Below are 25517 nucleotides of genomic sequence, written 5' to 3'. Positions count from 1 at the left end.
ATTATAAATAAATAATATATATATAGAACTTTTTTTTCTTTTAGTGGATTAATTATAAAATATTTACATTTTACCTAAATTAACATTCACAAATTATATTATAATTTTAAATACCAGTACACCGTTTGACACTTAAAAACAACTAATACAACACGCTCTGGATTTATTTTTATTTTCCAGGCAACCTTCTCGTTCATGCGTGTATCGCATAAATACGTCAGAGCGCCACTGAATGTAATGAGTATTTTATAATACTAGTGGCGCACCAACACAATGCAATATCATGTGTTTTAATCGATGTTGACTGATTAATCGATGTGTGATTCCTGTATTAATTTGGTTTAGTTTGTTATGTATTAAGCCGTTTTTTATAGAAAGTTAAACAATTTCACTATATAGTCGAAGAGACATTTCGTAGGGTACGTACAACTTTTTGCAAATAAAAATTTATTGGTGTGAGAGTGATTTTTGCTTGGCGTATTATTTATTGGTTTCCTGTTATTTTTAATTCGTAAATAACGTGTAAATTCGTCAGCAGGATGTTATAAATTAAAAATATCAATATGTTATAACAAGTCGATAACATAAAGTACTTAAATAATTATATTAAGTAATAAATTATTAGGAGTAAATAATATATGAGAGCAAAAGTTAAGATTCGATATCAGGGGCCAGACGACATACTGAGCATACATTTAATAAAGTATGGAGTGAATAATCATTATTTTAAATTGTATTTTACCTAAATCCTAAATTAATTTTAATAATCAAAACAATTTTTAATTAATGGTGATAATTTTTAAAGTGTAGCAGCTTGCATTTATTTTCTATTGAGTTTAATAAGACATAGGTTTATTGACTATTTTGACCTATACTATATGAACATTTATGACGTTTTCTAATTTAATTACATTAATTACTTAATTACAATACTTTAGCTCAAATAAATTTAATAAATGTGAGTGTAAGAATCACTACGACTTGACTTAATAACATATAGCAACAATTTGTAAATAAAAAACAAAATTCAGATATTCAGGGGAGTGTAAAAAAATATCGCCTGTCTGAAACTCATTGTCTGGCACTCGTATAAAAATATGAATAGAGGAAGAATAAATTAAACTAAAGATATAAATATTATGAAATAAAGTAAAAAAAAATCAAAATATTACAGAGGTCCGCGCTAGTTTTCAGACGCAAACGCTCGCGATGGGTAAAATTTACCCATATTTAAACAAAGAGGTTTTTTAAATATTTATTAAACCTTCAGGTAGTACAAGTAAATAGAACTAACTAAATACACAAAAAACTTTAATACTAGCGTTAAGTTAAATTATAGATACGTTAAATTTTCAAGTTATAATCTAATCTAACATTTTTTTTTTGCACAATTTTCACAAAAACAGTATTGATGCTCTCGACAAATATAAATTTTGTAACTGTAGCAACAAATTGTAGTTTTTCTGTCCCAGATGTCCCAGATCCCCTGATACCAGTTGCTATTTGAACGTTCTCGATGGTTTCAATTCCAGCATGTTTCCTTATTTTTTGGAGTAAGTCTCTTGGCAACGTAGTGATTGCTGCTCTGTTTTTCATGTGTTCTTGACAAAAAGAAAGCCCCTACTCCTTCAGAAACTTCCTTCTTACCACAGTATTGCCCACATTTTGAATCAACCATGGCAAAAATTTTTATTCCGTAACGGGCCGGTTTATTTTTGATATATTGCCGAAACATACATCGCCCACGGAAGGCTTCTAAAATTTCGTCTGTTGTCACATTCTCTGATACGGTGTACATGTTTTGATATTTTTGGACAAAATCTTCAAACATGTCACGAACTGGAGCTAATTTGTCTTCTAATTTTCGCTCTTGGCGATCCAAAATATTGTCGAAACCCAGACATCTCATCAAAAATTTAAATCGAGATATCGACATCACAGCAGGTAATATATCCAAATCCATACCATCAGTTGCCCATAAATCGTATATGTTGACATGTGACGACTTAGCAACTCCAGCCAGGTACAAAAGCCCGATAACGGCTTTTATTTCATGTAGATTTGTATACAAAGCATCTCATTCACGTGAGTACTGGCGTTTAATTTTATCAATGTAAATGTTGGAGTAATCTACAATTTTTTGAAGCAAATCATTAGATAAAAAAAGACTAAGAGATTCTAGAGGCGTCTTTGCATGCTTTGCTTCAGGACGTACTCCTGGTTTGTGTCGATCAGTTACCTTATTGTGTTTAGGCGTTTGCACACTTTGACTTGGTCGATCTTTATTTCATTTAGTTCCGTCACGTCCGACATAGTTCCGCACAAAATTTGAAAGGGGAATATCAGGTATGTTCATTATTGCTTCATTTTCTTCAAAAGGAGCCTCCTCTAAAGCTGAGTCGTGATCACTAATGTGTAGATAATCTTCTTCATCTGTTCCCTAACCTCCTAGAATATCTTCGCCTTGGTCACTTTCTAACTCGTCGTACCATTTTAGCAACTGATCTTCAGGTTTTTTATTCATTTGTTAGAATAATATTATGCCTGCAAAAAATATGTCAATGCAGACATTACCTAAATATTAAAAAAATAACACCTGTTGGTAACAAAACACTTAAAAACTGGAACGTAACCGCTCGCGCTATGTGTAAATTTTACCCAGCCAAAAACAATAGCAGACAAAAAAAATTTAAGCGTCCGACAGCGATGGTCACCGAAATGAAACTGACGAATAATCTATTTTAGGAAGGTACTATAGGAGGGGGGCGGATATTCGCGCGTTTCACAAAGATACGGACCAAAGAAAAAGGCATGGGTATATTTTACCTAAGCGCGTGCGTTCTAGGGTCAAATGTGTTTAATTAAAAATGTATACTGGTTTATGTTTTATCTAGTTTTTCTTAGTTTTTGCCATCAGACCTAAAAACACAGACACTGACTTTTGCATATAGTATGCAGTCACTAAAGATTTTGACTAAAGGAAGGTCTTGTCCTAATTCAAACAAAAGAGATTTATACCATAATCTAAACCTAACGCCTTTTCATTGATTTAAATCATCAGGAATACATTTAGCGAAATATTTGACTCTTACAGGATATCTTTAGTAAGTAGTTTTTGCAAGAACAAACTTTAGGATGAATTAAATTACATTGAATGTGTAAAAATTGACAAAATAAAAAAAGAAAAGGCAAAAATGGGCCTTATTAGTACTTGTACTCGCTGCTCGTGAGACTTCCAATGCTGTTAATTAGTAAGCCATTATCAAATATCTTGGAACATTTAAAGGCTAAAATTAGCATTGCCGTGGAACTATGCGATGTTTGTTTGCTTGCAACCTATTTGATGCAATGATGCCAAATGCTTGTGTAGAAATGACAAAAAAAAACTTTATAATATCATAAAAATTTGTCACTTTATTTTGACAGGCAGACATCAATATTACTGTTCTATTATACTGTACTACTATACTGTTTATCTTTTCAATAATATATGAGGCATTTTTTAAAATAAAGTTTAATAAGATACTCTATAAAGAAGTCAATATTCAAAGTTAAATGAATGGAGATAACGTATGTAAGAGAAAAAGGCAACATCGCAACGCCGCTTGATCGCAATATTGATTCTATCGACACAGGGCATCTTGACCAGTGACGTCGTTAAAAAATATTTACATAATAAATATTTATTAATAAAAGTTAATTTATAACCAATATTATCGATAACGACCTCTTTAAGCATTTTTTTAACGTACTTCTTTAGAGTAAAGGTCTATCTATCTAATAAAAATTATTGAGTTCTTTATATGTTTTTATTTAGGTTTATTTCTATGAATCCCTATTCTACGTTTATGATGACGGTTTTCCATTGATATGATGTTATGACAGTATCGGTATTTACTCCTTGGTTCTCGGCATTTTCGGCTTCAATCGGCATTTTCCCTTGGTGCGACACAAACGGCATAAGTTTTCACCATTGAAATTCACAAAAACACTCAAATGGGAGCTTTTTTAGTTTTTAACGAAAAATTGAAGGAAAATAATTTCAAATTCAAGCAGATAGCTAGGCAGATAGCTAGAGCACTCGAAATGAGCCAGTTTTCAGTGACAAGAGTCCCTAAAGCTGGAAAATTTCATCCGTATAAAATAACAATCCTCCAGGAAATCACAAAAGATGATCCGAATAAAACACTTCAGTTTTGCGAACAAATAATGGATCTACTAGACAGGAATGTTCTACAAATAGAAAGAGTCCTATTTTCTTACAAACCAACGTTTATGTTAAATGGTGAGGTAAATCGTCAAAATTGTAGTTGTTGAGCAGAAAAAAAACAATATTGGATGAGCGAAGGACATAATGAACCTCCAGAAAAATAAATGTTCGGACAGAGACTGTTGGTGTTCGAGTTCTAGAACTGGTCCAGGAAAATCTTAGTGGAGTTGAATTTGGCTATTGTGTACTTAACCTATAAAAGCTGACGTCTTAAATAAAACATCTGGTTTTAACAGTTCTCTTCATTTTGCATGATCTATCACTGACTACCTGGATGATGTATTTCTTGGTTAATGGATTGGCAGGAGAGTAGCCTTTAAATGACTACCCAGATCTTTTGACATATTTGTATAGGGTTACTTAAAATGCAAAGTTTTTAAGACCACTCCGACAAATATGAAAAATTTTAAAAACGTATAAGACAAAAGTATAGGCTAAGAATAATTAGAGTAATAACTCACATTTGAGAATCCCTGTATAATTTTTTTACTATATATAATAAATATAAATTACTATATATAATAAAGGCAATTTGAAATGATAATCGACATATTTGATATCCGATCATATTTCCGAAAACAACAACACCTTTAGTTTGCATTAATCCAAGTTAACTTGCCCTGTATATTTTCAGTAATGGAAGATTTGTCATACTAAAATACAGAGACTACTGTCTGAAAAATAGTTAATTAGTTCTGAGATGCGATAAATCCACCTTGGATTAACAAAATGATTAATCGGAGGTGGATTAATCCAATTTGCAACTAACACAAAACCCTATCAGAATTACAGCTGTGAAAATGACATTATTTTTTTTATTGACTTGGTAACTATTGCATTTACAAATATTTGCATTGGAAATATCCTTTTAGGTTGTGTTCTTCTAAGTTTGTATATTTACTGTGATCTTGATTATATAACATTACACACTGGGCATTTTATAAAAAAATTAAATTACATTTTTTCTAAAATTTTATTATTATATTAAATTTTAACGATATATTTAAAAAAAATAGTAAAATAATTACATGTTCTAAGAACAAATTTATTTTAAAAATTCAACCTAATGAGAGCCTTAACTCAATGATAAAAATAGGTCCTATTAAAAAATTAATATCACCTACGCCCATGATAAGTATTTTCTGTGTTATATGTGTCCATAATACTAACCTTAAACTTATGTTAATGTTGCGAACAAACAATCCAATTCTTCCGATATACGAAATACTTATCTAGAATATTTTAATGAGGTTTCATATATATTTTTAAGAAATATATGCTATAACGTCACTTATTAAAATAATAATGTAACTAGACTAGAAATACTCTTTTATGGCATCACCTTTAACAAACTCCATAAAGCTTTAAAGGTTTGCGTTTCTGCACCTGCACAGTACATATTGTATATTACCGATCTCTGCTCGAACCCTGGGATTTCTGAAAAACTGTTTTGTGCTTAATTTAGAATTCCTGGAAGTATTAGTGGCACATTTTTAGTATCCCATTTTAAAGCAAATTAACGAGAGATTTAATGGTAAACCTAGCCGCGTCTTTAATATGTAAATTTTAATTACTTATAACCAATTTTATTTTGTTCCTTTTTTTATGTTACTATTATTAAGGCTAACAAAGATGTGCCCTTTTAGCTAGTGAAAAATATGTCGACCACAGATATGTTGCTTTAATTAAGAATATATGTAATGGCGCAATAGCAATTGTTAAAGACCATTCCAAAATACTACCTAGATTTAGTATGAAACGTGTAAAATGACAAAATGATAACATATCATTAAAATTTTTGAATAAGACTCTTAAAATGATGGTTAATATTTTTTTATGAAATTATCTTTATTGCATTTGAGTTCTTATTCCTCTAAAAATATACTCGGCTAGAAAAGTCCCAGTATGGTGTTCAATGTAACATAAGAATCTTATTTTTGAAAAGAAAAAAATACACAAAAAATGTAAACAAAGACGATCAGTTGACTGACTCCGGGAGTTTTCTAGGTTGAGACAGCTTTCTAAGGATCTGACACAGGAATGCTATACACAATATGTTCACTTCCCTGAAATAGCTATTGGCTTTAGCATAAAGAAATGTTGGTTATTTGTTAAATATTAAAGGAAAAAATAGTTCTTTTTCAAATACAATAAAATATTTAGACAAGACAAGTTGTCCTGGAGAGAAGATCGCTAACCTATTTGCTGACTATTTTTCCACTGTATGCTTACGCCATAATGTTAACGTTCCCATTCAGGAATTATCTGCATCCAATATCCATATATCTTAACATTAAAATATCAGATAAATTTACTAAACTCTCCTACTTGACGTGAAAAGGGTCCTGGACCAGGTGTGCCTAAGTCTTTATACTAATACTTTATAGAAGATGGTATTTAAGCAAATAGAAAAACATGTGCTTAGCTTTGGACACTTGAATCTTAGATCAGTGTTTACAGGTTTTGTCGAATTCACTAATATAATTCAGAATAATAGCTTTGACATAATTGGTGTAACGGAAACATGGTTAACAAGTGATACATCATCAGATGCTGTTGGTATTCCACGATACAATTTTTATAGAAAAGATCGTAATAGAGGTAGAGGTGGAGGCGTAGTCTTCTACATAAAAGGCTCAATAAAATGTGAGAGTTTAAGCTTTATGAATTTAATATCAATAGAGGGTTTTGAACATTATTGGGTACGTATTAGAGTAAAGCAGAAGTTATCCATAGCAGTAGGTGTTATCTATAGAGTAATTAATAATGTATTAGAATGTGTAAATCTGGATAGAATATTACCTGAAATATTGCCTGTAGATGAGTATGTTTTAGTTTTTGGTGATTTAAACATCAATATGATGAATATTCAAAACCCAGTCAGCAAATTATTTGATAGCTATGACTTTTCTCAGGTAATTGATGAACCAACTAGTCTGACTGATACAACAGCCACTTTACTAGACCCAATTCTTATTAATGATAAAAATATTGTAACTCGGAGTGGGACATTAGATTCAAATGAGATAAGTGATCACCTATTGACATTTTGCTATATAAACATAACATGTATTATAAAAACTGAAAAATGTTTGACTATAAGAGATTTTAAGCATTTCGATGAACCTGAATTTTTACTTGACCTTCAGTCTGAAGTATGGTGGGATGAATTGTTCTACCTTCATGATATAGATAGTAAAGTTGAGTATCTGACTCATAATATAAAGTATTTATTTGATAAGCATGCTCCTGTAAGGTCCATTAGAGTGACTAAGCCTTATGCACTATGGTTGACTTATGCAATAAGAGGTTTAATGAGGGAAAGGGACAAGGCAAGGCTCAAATGTAAATTAAACAACTCTACAGAAAATTTTGGACCTTATAAAATGCTTCGAAATCTTACTAAGAATTCTATATGTAAGGAAAAGTTGGCTTATTTGCTATATTTGGAGACCCAAGACTCGACGAAAAGTTTGGCAAACTTTAAGAGACCTCAATGTTTATGTTCTTACAAATACAGTTATTCAGATTCCTCCCGAATTGGTAAATGTGGAAGAGATAAATACATATTTCTGCAGCGTTTTTAAAAAATCAAACAACTGTGATAATTATAATAATAATAAAATAAGGAAAGGCATACAATTTACTTTCAAATTGGTCGATCCCTCTGATGTATTTAAGTATGTGCAGAGTATTGGGTCAAGTGCTGTAGGTATTGATGGCATAACAGTTCAGATGGTGAAACTGTATTTGCATGTGATAATATTACATATAACTCATATTGTCAATAGTTGTCTCGAACATGGTCATTTCCCAAATTGCTGGAAAGAATCTCTTGTTACCTCACTACCTAAAAAACATGATCCTGTCAGTTTTACAGATTTAGTCTGCTTCTTATACCTTAAAAAATTACAATACTTCATATGCTAAATATGCTCCATATCACTGCCCGCCATAAGAGGAAGGATCTTATCACTTTTTACAACATCCTATATGGGAAATCTGTAGCTTCAGAGCTACTTCAAAAAATCATGCAAGCATTCATGTTTCACTGAAAACATGAAACATACTAACTATTGTTTAATTAATTTCGTCACTGGAACAATTTGAGTAGCAGACCAACATCTAAGAGTTTTTAAGGGTCAGATGAGATATGTCTAAAAATTAACCATACAAAAGCTCAACATATGACAAACTTAAATATTTAGGCCATGAGCTGAGAGTAAACCGATATAAGCAAACATGAAAAATAAAAGAAGGGTAACAGTATCATTCTTTATCACTCTATCACAGCGAGAGTGGAAGAGACTAGGTTTGAAAAGAAAGACTAAATGATTGAGGGAGGCTTATATACAGCAGTGGACACTACAGGCTGTACGATGATGATGATGGTGCCTTGTATCAGCTAGCATTAATGATCTGTCTTGGATGTTTAAGGTTAATAAATAAAGTGAATAAGTGCTTACAGGTTGACTAAGAAATGACTTTTATAAATCATTTATCAATAAATGAATAACTCTAAATACTAATTTTGATATCTCTCTTACAAGATGTGCAAGAGTATATAAATCATCTATAGATATAAGCTACATACTAGATTTAACTACTATTGAGGGAGTGAGTGCTGGGTTCGATGACGTGGTCTGCAGTCTCTTCTTTCTTCCAGCATCAACGGCGCTCCGTCTTATTCGCAATACTTGGGATGGTAGGATTTCCTAAAAAAGGTACATTAAATCCAGAAATTTTCGGAGTCTTACGGCTGTTGATAGTAAAACAATTTTTTGTATAGTCTTTGTATATGTATCCTAGTTCTTTTATGAAGCTTTCCAGGTTGGTTGATGTAATTATTATAATCAAAACTATAATTTTACAAATATTTATACTGTGTCTGCCAATAGTATTTAAAAATACATTTAACTTTAAAATTTCTTTATATTAAAAATAAAATAAGTTAACGAAAATGTATCTCTTCATATACAAAATCTAAAATCAAAAATAATAGGTCAACTCTATTCGACAAACGAGGTGGCAGGAAGTGGAATTTTAGGGGACATTTAATTAACATGGAACATTTCTACATCAAACGCAGGCTTATGGCGTATTATTAAATATACTCGAAATTATTCAAAGCAGTTCCACTTTATGGTTAATTGACAAGTTAATTGGAAGCTCATCATCATTAAGTTGGGTATAGTATAGATATGCAATAAATGTATTGCTGAAAATAATTACCTTGTTGAAACCACGAAGTAATTGTGACATTTAGAGTTCGACGAAAAGTCAATAATTATTATAATTCTTGTTAATAATCGATTTTCAATAATTATTCACAACATGCTTATTATCGAAAAATACATAATAAAAAACTATTTAATTTAGTAATACAGACTTGCATACCAGAAATTAGTTGCAATTGAACTTATTAAAGTCAATTGACCCTAAATTACGTAGAAAAGGCATGGTCCAATTTAACGTGCCTTTTATGTTGGTTTTGATTATTATGTTTTGCATTTGCAAATACACTTATAAATGCAAATTAGAATAATGCTTGTAGTTAGGTAGTAATCACCTATAAATTATCATTTAAATGCAGTAAATTTGAGGAAATTATAAATTATACATATATATTCATTATTTCTAGATATTTTCGCTTACTATTTGCTTACACATTTACCGATTTCATTGTTTTTGGCACCGTTGAATAGAGAATTCTACGCTGCTTACTATGATGTATCACACGATGGGGGTTCCCATTTGACATATTAAAGTGAGGTTAGCTGGAAATGAGGAGGTGATTGACAGAACTTCAGTAAATGCATAATTAAATGTCCCCCTGTATATCTAATTTGACGTGTTTTTTTTTTTTTTTTTTGGAGAAAGTTATTAAGGGTGGATCGTTTTGAAATGAAAGCACTGTATAATTTAAATCAGATATAAAGCAAAACGCAAATAATAGAACAAACTACTATACATAGTGTAACGAAATTCGGGAACACACTTTTATTGTCAACGTCAAAAACACTAACCTAACTCGCCTTGACTGTCGTTTAATTGTTTCCAAGGTAAAAACTGACTAAACAATTAAAACTGAATGAATTGTCACGAAGCGCGTCCTTTTTAAAACCCGATGGAACAGTTTCGAAATATTTAGAATTATCTTCATTGTTTTTGCCCAAAGAGACCAATAATTTTAGGAGAATACTGACAGTCAAAGCAAGCAAGTATACAAATTCTAGAAAATTAGAACTACAGGGATTTACAATAATATAACCTAAATAACTTAAATTGGGGCGAAAATGGGGCTCTCAAACAAGATGAACTACCTAAAAACTAAACACTATAGATGAAAATAATAAACCAAACGTAAGTAGAACCCTAAAGAAACCCTACGAATCAACTTTAACCACAGAATACTAATAAAATTGTATAAAAACTAGCAGAATAATTAACGTATTTACATTTTCATAATACTGCTCCCCTCTCAAGTTTGATCGTCCCGATCAAACATGGGACCACCTGAGTCATGATAGGGCGCTAGCCGGACGATGTTTACAATTTTCATCTTCGCTGTCGGATGTCGTTGGATACGGTACACCACGTCGTTGATTCTGGTGACCACATTGAATGGACCTTCCCAATCCTTCTGGAGCTTTGGTGACTTGCCCTTCGTCCTCCGTGGATTGTATAACCAGACTTTATCCCCAGGATTAAAACCGGTAGAATTTGCCTTTATGTCATAACGTGATTTCATTCTGTTACTTTCTAGATGAAGTTTATCCCGTGCTTGTTCGTGAACAATTTGTAAACGCTCTTGTAAATGGTCGACGTACTCCTCAAGGGTTTCAGACTTATGGGGTCTTCCAGTAATAATGTCCAAAGGTAAACGAAGTTCATCACCGTAGACAACTTTTGCCGGGCTTTTTCCAGTTAACTTGTGGATAGAAGAACGATATGCCAATAGGAATGGTTGTATACAGGTATCCCAGTCGGTTTGCTTAGAGTTTACTACCATCCTTAAATAGGTTTCAAATGTGCGGTTAAATCTTTCAACCATTCCATCAGACTGAGGGTGTAGTGGGGTTGTACGGGTCTTATTGATTCCCAGCAACTGGCATATTTGTTGGAATATTTGTGACTCAAAGTTCATTCCTTGTTCTGAATGTATCTCTCTGGGTACACCAAATCGACAAATCCAGTTCTGGAACAGCACTTCAGCTACTGTCGTTGCTTCTTGGTTTGGAATCGGATAAACCTCGGGCCACTTACTAAAGTAATCCATAGCAACAAGAGCATATCGGTTTCCGGAGCTACTAGTAGGAAAGGGTCCTGCTACGTCTATGGCAATTCGCTCAAAGGGTGCACCAACAAGATACTGCATCATCTTTCCTCTTGTCCGGGTTTTTGGGCCCTTGCTTGACGAACACTGCTCACACTGTCGGCACCAGCGTTCATCATCTTGATGACTGTTCAGCCAGTAAAACCGTTCTCTCACTTTTGCCAAGGTCTTACTAACTCCAAAATGTCCTCCGCCGACACCGCCATGAACAGCTTCAAGGACTTCCGGAATACGTTTTCGAGGAAGGACTGTCAGATATGTCTTTTCTTTTCCATCTACCCTCTCCCAGACTCTTTTTAATAATCCATCTTTTATAACCAATGAATTCCATTGAGACCAATAAGCTTTAAGTTCTAGAGATTTGTCAGAAATGTCTTTCCATTCTGGTTTTGAAATTTCTCGAGATTTCAGTTCGTAAATAAGACCAAATACTGGGTCATCACACTGATCTTGGATTAAACTAGCTACATCCCACTCTTTAGAACTGCGAAGGCCGATACTATTACAAGTAAATATCTCTGGATGCTGTTTTGATTCCTTTTTAAAACAATGTTGACATGTTTCAATACAGGGTCTTCTCGATAAAGCATCGGCATTTTGGTGATATGCGCCTTTCCTATGTTCTATTGTAAAGTCATACTCTTGTAATCGTTGAAGCCACCTTGCTATTTGTCCTTCGGGATTTTTAAACTGAAACAGCCATTTCAACGAAGCATGGTCGGTTCTAACGATAAATCGTTGACCATACAAATATTTATGGAAATGTTCAATAGCTTTTACTGCTGACAAAAGCTCTCGTCTGGTGACACAATAGTTTCTTTCTGGTTTTGATAACGTTTTACTGAAATAAGCTATCACTTGCTCGCCATCTTCATATTTTTGTGATAGAACGGCCCCAATTCCAGCATTACTCGCATCGGTATCCAAAATAAAAGGTTGTCCAGGAATCGGATATGTCAAAATTGGAGATGTGCATAGTGCTCTTTTTAACCGTTGAAATGCTTCTTCACAGTCTGTTGACCAACTAAATACCACTTTGTCCTCCGTGAGCTTATGTAAAGGCTTTGCAAGATTAGCGAAATTTTTTACAAATCTTCTGTAATAGGTACAAAGGCCCAGAAAGCTTCTTAACTGGTGTTTGTCAGTGGGTCGTGGCCATTTTTCGATCGCCTCTACTTTATCTGGATCAGTCTTGACACCCTTTTCTGATATTACATGGCCAAGGTATCGAACTTCTTTTTGAAATAAGCAACATTTTTTAGGACTTAGCTTCAGGTTGGCCTCTCGCAGTTTAACAAATACCTATTGAATATTCTTCAAATGATCTTCAAATGTTTTCCCCAGTATGATAACGTCATCCAGATAAACTAAACATGATTCCCAAGTCATTCCACGTAAAACTGTGTCCATAAGTCTTTCAAAGGTAGCTGGAGCATTGCAGAGTCCAAAGGGCATTACTGTAAACTGCCAAAGTCCTGTTCCAGTCGAGAATGCGGTCTTTTCCTTATCGTCTGGGTGCATCTTTACCTGCCAGTATCCACTCTTTAGATCGAGTGTTGAGAACCATTGTGAACCTGATAGCGTGTCCAGGGTGTCGTCAATTCTTGGTAGGGGATAACTGTCTTTCTTGGTAATGTCATTTAGTCGCCGATAGTCTACACAAAATCTAGTGGATCCATCCTTTTTCTTCACTAGCACAACTGGAGATGTCCAAGGACTCTGAGAAGGTTCTATCACTCCTTGTGTCCTCATTTCTTGAAGCATTGGGGAAACTTCTCCTTGTTTAGCTATCGGAAATCTTCGAGGTGCTTGTTTAATCGGAGCATTGTCTCCAGTGTTAATTCGATGCTGCACCAAATCAGTTCTTCCCAGGTCTTTATCGTGCAAGGAAAACACATCTTGATTTTCTTCAAGAAGACGTCTCAATTTACTACACTGGTCCATGGTTAAATTGACAGAAGATTCTTCAAATAGGTTTTGTAAACATACAGGAAAAGGTCTGTTTGAATAACGACTTCTATCAGCATTTTTCATGACTGCCACTACTTCAGAGCATACGCCAATGTTCTCTCCTTGTTTCAGGTGTTGATCATATCCTTTTAAATTTACCATTCGAACCAAAATAGTAGATTTCTTCTGCGTAGAGAATGTCTTGGCTGGAAAAATTCCTTGACCATGTAGTTTGCAGTTTTCCATGGGCTCAATCAAAACAGTTTCTCCCTCTTTTCCTCCAGTTGTAGCATAAACCACCACCTCTGAATTTCCTGGTATAGTAACATCCTTGAATAACTTAACGACTCTGGTATTTACTTTATCTTCATATAGGTGATGCATAAAAATCTCTTCATTTCTCGTCGTCAATATCCGGTTATATACATCCATTTTAAACTGCTGAGCATTCATAACATCTAATCCTAATATGACATCATCCATGATTTCTGCCACTAGTACTGGCTGTTGGAATGTTGTTAAGCCAATTGTAACTGTAGCTTCATGCAATCCAAGAATCGGGATCCTTTTTCCATTTGCAGACTCCAGAATTAAATTCGGTGGTGCTGAGAGCCTACAGTGTGCTACGATGTTCGGCTTCACGATAGTATGACTTGATCCTGTATCCACTACCATCTCACATTCACGGCCGCATATTTTTCCCGGTACTACCAAGCTCTCTCCAGGATGTGGCAGCCGGTTTAGTCTTATACGTGGGGCTTGGTAGCACCCAGCCAGCATGAAGTTGAAGTTTTCCTGGTTCCTTGGATCTCTTAAAGGCTTGGGACATTGACGTTTAAGGTGCCCCTCCTCATTGCAATTCCAGCATTGCAATGGTCTTTTAGGTTTCCTCGCTAATAATGATTCAATCTTCTTTAGGCGGTCTTCGAGATCACTTTCCGAAGTTCTGATTTGTCTTATTCGTGTCTGCCTTCTAGTTGCTTGAAAAGCTGCCTCATACTCTAGTCCATGGGCCAAAGCTTCTGAAATACTTTTATGATGAGCCATCCTTAGAGCGTGGTTAGTATCTAAATCTCGAACTCCGTCAATAAAATAATTTATAGAAATTTGTTCTCGGAACTCTGTTGGGGCTGAAGAGTAAGCCAGATTTACTAATCAAGCAACATCGGCCTCAAACTGTTGAAGTCCTTCCTCGGGTTGTTGTCTTCTAGATTTCAATTGAGCCTGGTACACTTGTTGTAGATAGGCTTCACCGTATCTCATCTCTAAGGTACACACCAGTACGTCGAAATTGACTGATCCTCAGATGGCACCATTCTTAATATTTCTGTAGCTTCTCCTCTAAGGCTTAGCTTAAGATTGATTGCCTTTTCTTCGTTATCCCAGCGATTTCCCCTAGCAGCGGCCTCAAATTGATTCAAATAGGTACTCCATGCTTCTTTGCCGTCGAATTTTGGTGGCTTTACTTTCATCATTGTTTGTATTCTAGGATCGGGATAAAGAGGGGTCTGTTTTACTTTCATCTCTAGTTCTTGGATCTTTTTTTGTACTTGTCCCAATTCTTCTTCTACTGTTGCTTCAAAGTTAGTCATTAATTGTTTCTGATTCTTCTCCAGATCTTCTTTAAGTTGTAAAACTCGTTCCTCTTGTTTTCTGTCTCGTTCTTCCTGCTCCTTTTTAAGATTATCTTTTAAATTCAGTAAGTCATCTTTCATGGTTTGAATCAGGTCTTCATTTTCTTTCTTCAGGTCAGATTTAATTGTCTTAAGTAAATCTTCCTGTTTCTTGTCTCGCTCTTCCTGTTCTTCCCTCTGTTTACGGTCTCGTTCTTCTTGTTCTTCCTTTTGTTTACGGTCTCTTTCTTCTTGTTTGCGGTCTCGTTCTTCTTGTTCTTCCTTCTGTTTACGGTCTCGTTCTTCTTGTTCTACTTTTTGCTCGTCAAACTTCCTCAATAGCAGCTCCATCAATTTCTCGGTCTCCATCTTGGCCTGAGTTCTTGTTAAAGGCATCCACTAAAATGAGCTTCCAAATATCCTTTACTTCTGACACCAATTGTAACGAAATTCGGGAACACACTTTTATTGTCAACGTCAAAAACACTAACCTAACTCGCCTTGACTGTCGTTTAATTGTTTCCAAAATAAAAACTGACTAAACAATTAAAACTGAATGAATTGTCACGAAGCGCGTCCTTTTTAAAACCCGATGGAACAGTTTCGAAATATTTAGAATTATCTTCATTGTTTTTGCCCAAAGAGACCAATAATTTTAGGAGAATACTGACAGTCAAAGCAAGCAAGTATACAAATTCTAGAAAATTAGAACTACAGGGATTTACAATAATATAACCTAAATAACTTAAATTGGGGCCAAAATGGGGCTCTTAAACAAGATGAACTACCTAAAAACTAAACACTATAGATGAAAATAATAAACCAAACGTAAGTAGAACCCTAAAGAAACCCTACGAATCAACATTAACCACAGAATACTAATAAAATTGTACAAAAACTAGCAGAATAATTTACGTATTTACATTTTTATAATAATAGTTTTTTTCCAACACCTTTCTTCTTTCTTAGTGCTAATTGAACTTAAAACATATTTCAGTGATAAGAAAAAAAGATTCTTTTAAGAGAAACGCGAAAATCTTGTGATCTTGATCTTCAACTTCGAATCTTATAAATTTCATATACTATATTACAGTTTTGGTCTAATATAAAAACAAAAACATACAAATAATAAAGTAGGTTTAATTTTTTGCAAAACTTTCTTCTGTTCGGTACTAATTGGGGCCAAAAGATAGATCGGTGCAGAGGAAGTAGGCATATTTGTTTTTTTAATTACGCTTGGGATTTTATCTACTGTATATGTGTATACGGTCAGACTAACCGTAATTTAATTCAATGCTAACTTCTTGTTCAAACATCTAAGTCTCACCCAAAGAATGTCTTTCTGGTTCACTTAGTCACCAAGAAATATACGCCAGTTTACATCCGCACTTGCTACATGATATATCTTTTAAAATTATTTAATTATGAGTGGTTTTTGGAAATTCGCGATTGTGTTTTGTGTTTTAATTGTGCACGTTGCTCAGATAAATGGAAATTTTGAACATATTAAGAACCCATATTTTCATTTTCCATATGGAGGTCCTTATATGGGCGTAAGTTATTATTTTATATGATAGTATCCATTTGTTGGAAATAAATACAAATACATATTTGTAGATTTTAACGGCTTTCGCTGTGCCTCTTAAGGCCCCTACTCCAGGAGATGTGTTTATAGCTGTAAACTTTGAGGCAACTTATGGTTTACCTGAAAACCAAACGGAATTTGCTTTTCCGCCCATCATTGCTGCAACTGCACGTCAAATTCTATATAATTTATTTGAGCGAAAACTTGAAAGGTGCGTTAGTATTAACAATTATTAGAAAATATTAGCTTAAGTAAGGTAGAAAAAGCTTAAGATAACATCATTTAAATATCATGATTTAGCACAGGCATCAAAGTTTAAAAGACAATTAAAAGAAATTATATACTTGGAAACTTTAATGATTTTAAAATGATGTTATATACTACTAGATACATAAAGTATCCCTAGACTCTTATAATTCTACCTCTATTAAATACTTATCAACGGGATATAAAAAGTTCTATTAGCCAACAGTTTTTTTTTACAAAGGAAGCAAAAAGTTTTACATTTAAAAGCTTATGGAAAAAGCTTGAGGTTTATGTATTTGATGAGTGTCGGGAATTCAATCTCTAGAAGACTTACTTGCCACGTGTTATAGTTATGAACTTCTGATCTTTGGTTATATTTATGCAAATTATTTCTGGCATATATTAGGCATTTAAAGATATAATGTGATGGCAGCGTAAGGAGATTATAACTTTTAAAAGAATCTATGACATAATCCCTGAAACCCAGATCTTCCACTTTCCAGATTTTATGGAATGATATACCAAAAACCAAACATTTTTATTAACTGTTTTTCTTAAGTCTTTCAAGAGATTAATATGCTTTGATAGTCCACTGCAACACCATTCATATGTTTATCAAATATCAGAATAGGATCCAAAAAGATGTTAACTTCATCTAAACCCCTAAAACTAATACCTACCACCCTCTACATTCCGCAATGAAAAAAGCGTTTCTTCTCTTTTGTTGATATTCAGGCTAAGTTTATTTGTACTGAACTATCTGCTTAAATTGGACTTCACTTCCAACAGCTTCAGATCTAACTCTTGCACACTTTTATTCCTAAAGAGACCTGTAGTGCCATCTGCAAACAGCAGTACTCTACAGACAACCAACTTGTCTATATTATTGACTTAAATAATAAATTTATGTGTTCCTTAATAAGTTCACTATGAGATATTTGACATTTTTCAGATAAAGTTCCTGCTAAATAAATTTTTTGCATTCTCTTAATAAGTTAGATTTCAAGTGAGCCATAGTGTTTGACTTTAATAAGAAGGATCTCATGGCATGACATGCAGTCAAAGGCATTTGAAAGGTCACAAAATATCTGAAAGGTCACCTCCAATGTGGGATGTCATTTTAAAACCTCTAATCACATACTCCATAAACTCCAAAAATGACCTTGTAGTAGGTTGTTTTTCACCTAAACCAAATTGAAAGCTATTAAGATTTATATATTGTTTAAAGTATGTATAAAGTGTTTTGTCGAAGTAGTTCAAACATTTTTAATATGATTGGATTAAAGATATTGGACGGTGGTTATTTAAGTAGTTTCTGCTTTTTAAAAACTGGTATGCCTTTTGAATTTTAAAACTGCTTGGATAGACTCTCTCATTTATAGATAAGTTTAAAAGCTTGGTAAGAGGACATATTAATGCTCTAAGTTTTTTTAAAAGGGACATTTATATCATAAATCTCTTCTTTGCTATGCTGTTAAGCTCAGATATAGTGAAGTCCATGGTATGTTTGCCTTTCATGACTTTCCTTTTTTGGTTTACAATGTGCCAAGTGCCCTTGTTCAGTGGGTTTCTTGTATAAATTGAAAATATGTTCGTTTTTTCGCAAATATTAGCTTATTTCTATATCTCTTTCTGGATACTAATTTCAGGATGGTGAGAATTTTTCCATATAAATAATTTAAGAAAAGTAAGGTTTCACGTATTTGCCTCAAATGATTATTAAACCAGGAGACACGATGGTTTTGCACCATATATATGTTCTTTACAGTCAAAGATGCATTATAATATTGACTAATAAACTAATAAAAATAATGCTTTATTAATTATTGACCAAGAGAGTGCAGAGAGTTATGCTGCCCAATTATAGAGAAAGGCAGTAACTATAAATCACCACTTTGCGTTCGCCAAGGGTTTTCTAAGAGAGATTACTCATAAAACCTACATTTGACATTGGGAAAAAGACTTTGAATTTAGTTTCAATTTCCAAAAAAAGAAAAAGTTTGCAAACGAATTTTTAAATACACATGCTGCTTTTTTCTGTTCATTCGTGTACTTTTTTATTGATAATTAAAAACAGTAAGTGGCATATGCTGCCTGATTCTGCTGGTTTTAAATTAAGTGCTTTTTTCCATTGCGGAATCTTATATTTATAGATAGAAATAAAACGCAGTAGGAAACTAACATTTTATCTAGATTTCCTTCTATTACAAGTTTTTCTAATAATTTGAGTGTTCGTAGTAAGTGGCAAGTTTAACCAAAAGTCCTTTCTGTTTTCTTCCATGAGTTCTAATAATGGAATACTGTGACAGACTAGATCTGGAATATCCTTCTTCTTACATATGTTCCCTCGTAAAAAATTAAGTGTCTTGAATACACTAGAATTAAGGTATGATTTTATTTCCAAATTGAAAGAACCTCAAGAGACCTTAACTTGGTTAATATTGACAAGAGTATTTATTCCTTCTCGATAATGTTTCTTTTGTGGGATGACGAGAAATCTTAAAAATCATAGAAATCTTTAATATGCATAACTTTTGTTGTAACCCTTCCATTGTTCGACTTCGGGAATCAGCCGAAATAAATGTATGTCCTGGCTCGAAATAGTTCAGTAAAAGGGTCTCAGCAGCTATCTTCGATAATTTGACAATAGAAACGAGAAACGTCATAAAGGTCCAGTTTTTATCAAGTCAGTCACGATCATGAAGCATGAACTGAAAAAAGGTGCTGATCAGTTCCTCTTTTCCTCGACCACGAATGGCTTCGTGCTAAGCAACTGCAACCGGTAGAATCTTTTTATTTTTTGTCCCATGGGTTACAAATGTTTCGTTGTACAAAACAAGCCTTTGTGTAAACAAAACTTTTTTGAAGTTCTCCATTCTAGGCAGCATTATTATTTTTTCCAAATCTGCTGAAACGTAGATAGTTTTTGAATCTTACTTAATAGCTGCATCTTTCTGATATAAATGTCGTGCTGTTTTTGCACGGTTTATATTGTCTGACTATTTTTTACACTAAGTTTAGTGAACCTGATATTTTCACTAAATAGTAATTTCCGATAATCTTCGTACCCGCATATATATTGCGGAAATTAAAAAAAAATCATTATGCATAATAGTTACCTAGGTAAATATTTTACTCTGGGCGCATGTTTTCGACGGTAGTGTGATATTGAAGGATTAAATGAATGAACATGTGCTAATATCACTTGTCTATCAAGTTTGTTAGAATGTGGATTTTTACCTCGTTGGTCTTTGTTTGGAAGTTAAATTTAAATCAGCTGGCTCAACACAAAAAGGCAGCATCCAACAGTCTGCATGACAAAATACTCCTTTTTTGCATTGTATAGTACACTTGCTACCATTCTAACTTGCAGGGGGTTAGATTTTACAAAAGGCAGTAAATGTTTTCTTAAATTTTTAAACAAAGTTATATAGCTTACTGCTTTTTTGTGTTGAGTTTGTGTAAAAAACAACATAAGACAATCAATGGTGCTCAAAACCGAATTTCGGATTTTTTGCTAGTTACCGCGTTTCTCTATAGTTGGGCAGTATGGGTTTATAAAACATTGATTTTCTCTGGCTCGTATGCAAGTTTAATTTGAACAGCTTTATAATCTGATATAACAGCCTCAAAAATAGTTGTTGACAAAATTAAAGAAAAATTTACCATCAAAATTAGCAAAGATATCATCAATGCAGTTTAACTGCTTTGTATTTTCAAAAATGTATTGTAAAAGCCCATAAGAATACAAAACATCAAAGACAAATACTATTACTGTTAAGAGTTAAAAATTCAACAAGACTAGTTACCGCATTTATAAATACATTGAAGTCATTTTCTGGAGGATGGTAGTTATCATGTCAATTGCAAAAGGTACCACCTCTATATTTCTGCCCCTGTACAAAATTAAAAATTTACAAAAACACGTAAAATTTATTTATACTGTTTATACAGGGTGATTGATGCTTAATGATACCTTAGACGTTTACGGAGAACGAAAAATATAATTTTTTTGAAAATTTGGCATCATGGTTTTTGGTTAGTGGTCTGACGATTAAAAATTATTTTGGCGATGCAGCGTTGCGACTTATACCAAAAAGTAGTAGCAACTTTGTTATTTTAAATAGAATATTCTGTATATTATTCTATTTTCTGATTCGCTATCGCCTTATTATTATTTTTGTATAAGGTGTTTCTATACCTATTTTTAGTGGTTTTCGAGAAATTAATTATTTTCTTTATTTTTTGACCAAAACATACCTCCAAATAAATGTTTATTACTACGGCACTGGAACGCGGAGAAAATTAAAATTATGAGCGTAATTTGCGGAAGTATTGTATATTAGGCTTTACTATAAAAATTTGTTATTCATTATACAGGGTTGGTCAAAATTAGTTATGTTACCGCTAGATACAAAAATTGTGAAAAATGCATTTTTATTTCAGAAACCGAACTGGTTAGATATAGGAACATGAAACCTCATTAGAAAGAGATTTCAATTTCCTTTTAGAATATGTTATAATATACGAGGGCGTCCCAGAAGTACCCGGCCTGACCTAGAGATGTCGGTAGCAGTTTAAAAAATACCAGTGTATTAGAAAGTATACAATCTATAAAGCACATGTTTCAAGTTTGAAGACGCCACGTTGTTTAGTATTTGTTTGGCAGCCATCAATAGTGAACGTTTTCAGTGAATTTGTGAAAATGGAGAAAACTGGTCATCGTTATGTGATAGAATACTTTTATTTGAAAGGCCTCAGCCCAACCAGTATAAAAGCTGAACTGGATTCTACTCTGGGTGAGTCTGCTCCTTCGTTAACAACAGTAATATATTGGGTAGCAGAGTTTAAACGAGGACGTACCAGCTGCCAAAACGAGCATCGCAGTGGTCGAACAAATGAGCTGACGACTCCAGAAATTTTAAAGAAAATTCACAAAGTGGTACTGGATGATCGTCGACTGAAAGTGCGCGAGCTAGCGGTCATAGTAGGCATTTCAAATAGTGCGGTATATCGCATATTAACTGAAAAATTTGACATGAGAAAGCTGTGTGCAAGATGGGTGCCGCGTTTGCTCACACTCGAGCAAAAACCGTGTCGTGAAGATGTTTCAATTGAGTGTTTAGCGAAATTTAATAGCAACAAAGCAGAATTTTTGCGTCGTTTCATAACCATGGATGAAACATGGGTCCATCACTTCACACCTGAGATAAAAGAACAATCAAAACAATGGACTCAAAAGGGAGAACCGGCTCCAAAGAAGGCGAAAACCGTTTTATCTGCAGGCAAGGTCATGGCGTCGGTTTTTTAGAATGCGCAAGGGACAATTTTCATTGAATATCTTGATAAAGGTAAAACTATCAACGGCGAGTATTATGCGAACTTATTGCAACGTTTGAGCGAAATCAAGCAAAAACGGCCGCATTTGGTTAATAAGAATGTGTTGTTTCATCAATACAATGCACCAGCTCATAAATCCGTTATTGCAGTGGCCAAAATTAACGAATTAAAGTTTGAATTGCTACTTCATGCACCATATTCGCCAGATTTAGCCCCCTCAGATTATTTTCTGTTTCCAAACTTAAAAAACTGGCTCAGTGGTCAAAGATTTTCCAAGAAGTGATGTCTGCAGTTAATGGCTATTTCGAGGCGCAAGACAGTTCTTATTATAAAAAGGGTATCGAACTTATAAAACATTGCTGGAAAAAGTGTATAGAGCTGAAAGGAGATTATGTTGAAAAATAAATAATTTTTTTTTCCAAAATTTTCGTGTTTTCTTTCTTGGGTCGGGTACTTCTGGGACCACCCTCGTACAGTGTGTTCCATTTAAAAAAATGCACATATCACAATTTTTGTATCTAGCGGTAAAATCACTAATTTTGAGCAACCCTGTGTAACGTAGAACAAATTTTTATAGTGAAAACTATTCTACAATACTTCCGTAAATTACTTTAATAATTTCAATTTTCTGCGCGTTCCAGTGCCATACAAATAAAAATTTATTTGGAGTTTTGGTCAAGATATAAAGAAAATAATTAATTTCTCGAAAACCACTAAAGATAGGTATAGGAATAACTTATACAAAAACAATTATAAAGCGATAGCGGATCAGAAAATAAAATAATATACAGGGAATTCCGTTTAAAATAACAAAGTTGCTACTACTTTTTGGTATAAGCGGCAATGCTGCATCGCTAAAAATGTTATTTTTAATCGTTAGATCACTAGCTAAAACCCATGATGCCAAATTTACAAAAAAATTCTATTTTCCGTTCTCCGTAAGCGTCTAAGGTACCATCAACCATCAATCACCCTGTATAAGAAATTATTTTAGTATTATTGAGAAAAGAGTCTGTCTGGTTATAGCTCGCTGTATTTTAAATATTCTCTTTATTTATTATTAACAAATTTTTCTTAATATTTTAGTCATGGTCATCCAGGAAAAGCCTGCCTGCTAAGAGCCATCTGCGAAAGCACTGAACTTTCCACATCTGGTACCGGTATACTTGGAGACCTTGTTCATCTAGTATTAACGTAAGTCAATAAGAATTACTAAATAAAACTGACATACTCGTATTTTTTTCACTTACACTTTTTTATCAAATAATTTTTTATAAAATTCCATACTTGTTGCACAAGTTTATTTTTTCAGGCCATCCACATCTTTGAATACCAACCTTACCAAGGAATATGAAGAAGCAGAAGAACAAGCCGCTAAAACAGGTCATTGTAAGAAATACAAGAAGAATTGTTCATTTAGTGTTTTAAAAATGTTTACTTATGTGGGAGATATTTTAAACAAAAACGGTATTTCTAAGTTTCTTGGGATAAATAACAATTCAACAAAAATTTGAATATTTAAAAGAATAAAAGTTGTAATTCTTATTAAGATGTTTTATTTTAATAACCTCTTTCAGTCCCTATTAGCGATACCAAAGCAGACCCTGGAGTGTCACCTAGAATAACTATAAATATAAACCAAAGTTGTTGCTTAGGCATATGAGTAACAATCAATAATCATTTAGAATTTAAATAAATCTAAACATCGATTTTAAAAAAAAACAGAGAAAGTAAAACAGGCGATTAGGGATTTATAGTAGAATGATACATCAAAGGAGCTTATTAAGAATAATATACTTAAGTGAAAAAATAGGAAGCGAACACCGGATTAATTTTTTTTTCATTTTTGGGCCTTGTGCTTGGCACATTTAGCCATGTGTTCCCTATAGGATTAAGCAATTACACTATTGGGTAGTATGACATTGTATTTTCCTTGTATCTAATTTCAACAAAAGGGGATAAAAAAGGAATAGTGCAAAAATAATTAATACTGGGAATCATAGATAGGGTCACACACTTCTCGTCCTGGATCCAATGCAGAACATTTTTTTAAAAGACAAAACGTAGGAAGGCTTGGATAGGTAGGTAAACAATCTTGAAAAAATAAAGGGATTAAAGTAACCTCCAAGTAACTAAAATTATTTACTAAGTAGTGCATATACTTTCAAGTTATATTTTCCTTAAGGACAATTTTAAAAATTTTAGAACAATAGACTCCATTCCATCGTCCGCAATTACGTTCACCATAAGTGAAGTATGACACATAGGAAGCAAGCCAAGCTCTTTCAATTTATTATGCAGAAACATCACTGCGTCAAAATTATTTTTACATTCAAACAAAATATGATTTAAATCATCGGTTGACTGGTTGTCACAATCACATATATATGCATCATTTATTCCTAGTTTATGTAAATATTTATTAAAATTATCATGACTCACTAGAAATCTGAAGAAAGGTGCTGTCAAATATCTTAAACAGGTAAATTTGGAAGCCGTACTATACCTGTTAAGGGATGTTTTTATTAAAATGTATGGTATTTATTTGAAGTATTGGTAAACATGTAAGATATTTTTTTATCCAAGTTTCTGGAGACCTCTTTCGGATAATTAGAGTTATATCACTAAAGTCTACTTTGGGAAGAATCCGATCTGTCTTAATTGCTTCCCTGTACTCTTTATCTGCCAATTCATTTCCTAGCAATCCTGTGAGCCCCTTTAACCAAATGAATGCTACCTTAGTCTATTATGTTTATCAGGATACTGACAACCTCTCAAATCTCAAAAATAACTGGGTGTTTAAAACTATGTTCGTTTTTCAGTGTTCATCAATCAGAAAGTATTAAAAAGTTTGAAATAATATTAGCATCACTGATAAATTCCAGGACTTCCAATCTTGCTAAGGCCTCTGCGTAAAAATAAGAGCATAGTCCTCACACTTGTACTTTCTTCTAATTTTAATGTTCGAAATAATAAAGGCACAACCTGTACCATCATTTAGGAAATATTATTGTGGGGTCAAAAAAATTAACCCCAAAAGGTAATTCGTACACCCACAGTATATTTGTTTCATTAATGAACTGATGGAGGTTTTTTGTTTCAGTATAAGCTTCAGCCAGTGGAGGACTGTTTTTATTAAACCAATAACCATTAGTTAAATTAGACATACCAAGTTTA

The 25517-nt window shown here is 33.4% G+C and overlaps 2 protein-coding genes across 4 annotated transcripts in view; one reads left to right on the top strand and one right to left on the bottom strand.

The window, feature by feature from the left end:
• The window catches only part of LOC126744408 (esterase B1-like), a 35616-nt gene extending 35368 nt beyond the window's left edge, over positions 1 to 248 (bottom strand). Inside the window, exon 1 of one of the 2 annotated variants that reach the window (XM_050451793.1) lies at positions 68 to 248. The gene's annotated coding sequence lies outside the window, so the exon portion shown is untranslated. The remainder of the gene's footprint in view (positions 1 to 67) is intronic. The other variant, XM_050451794.1, reaches the window with a different exon arrangement.
• LOC126744410 (uncharacterized) lies at positions 240 to 23885 on the top strand. Of its 2 annotated transcripts, XM_050451795.1 has the most exons (4): positions 15495 to 16722; positions 16787 to 16965; positions 23427 to 23534; positions 23653 to 23885. In XM_050451795.1, exons 1-4 carry the CDS (start codon positions 16594 to 16596, stop codon positions 23852 to 23854), a joined length of 618 nt encoding a protein of 205 aa, XP_050307752.1. In that variant the 5' UTR covers positions 15495 to 16593; the 3' UTR covers positions 23855 to 23885. The 2 variants fall into 2 exon arrangements, 1 of the variants encoding a protein (XP_050307752.1); XR_007663152.1 differs by lacking the exons at positions 15495 to 16722; positions 16787 to 16965 and adding an exon at positions 240 to 419 and having other exon boundaries at positions 23653 to 23693.
• Positions 23886 to 25517: the final 1632 nt, after the last annotated feature.

Source organism: Anthonomus grandis, chromosome 14 (assembly GCF_022605725.1).
Source record: "Anthonomus grandis grandis chromosome 14, icAntGran1.3, whole genome shotgun sequence".
NCBI classification, from domain to species: Eukaryota; Metazoa; Arthropoda; class Insecta; order Coleoptera; family Curculionidae; genus Anthonomus; species Anthonomus grandis.
The sequence above is the reverse complement of the archived record's forward strand: the minus strand, read 5'-3'. Positions and strand labels throughout refer to the sequence as shown.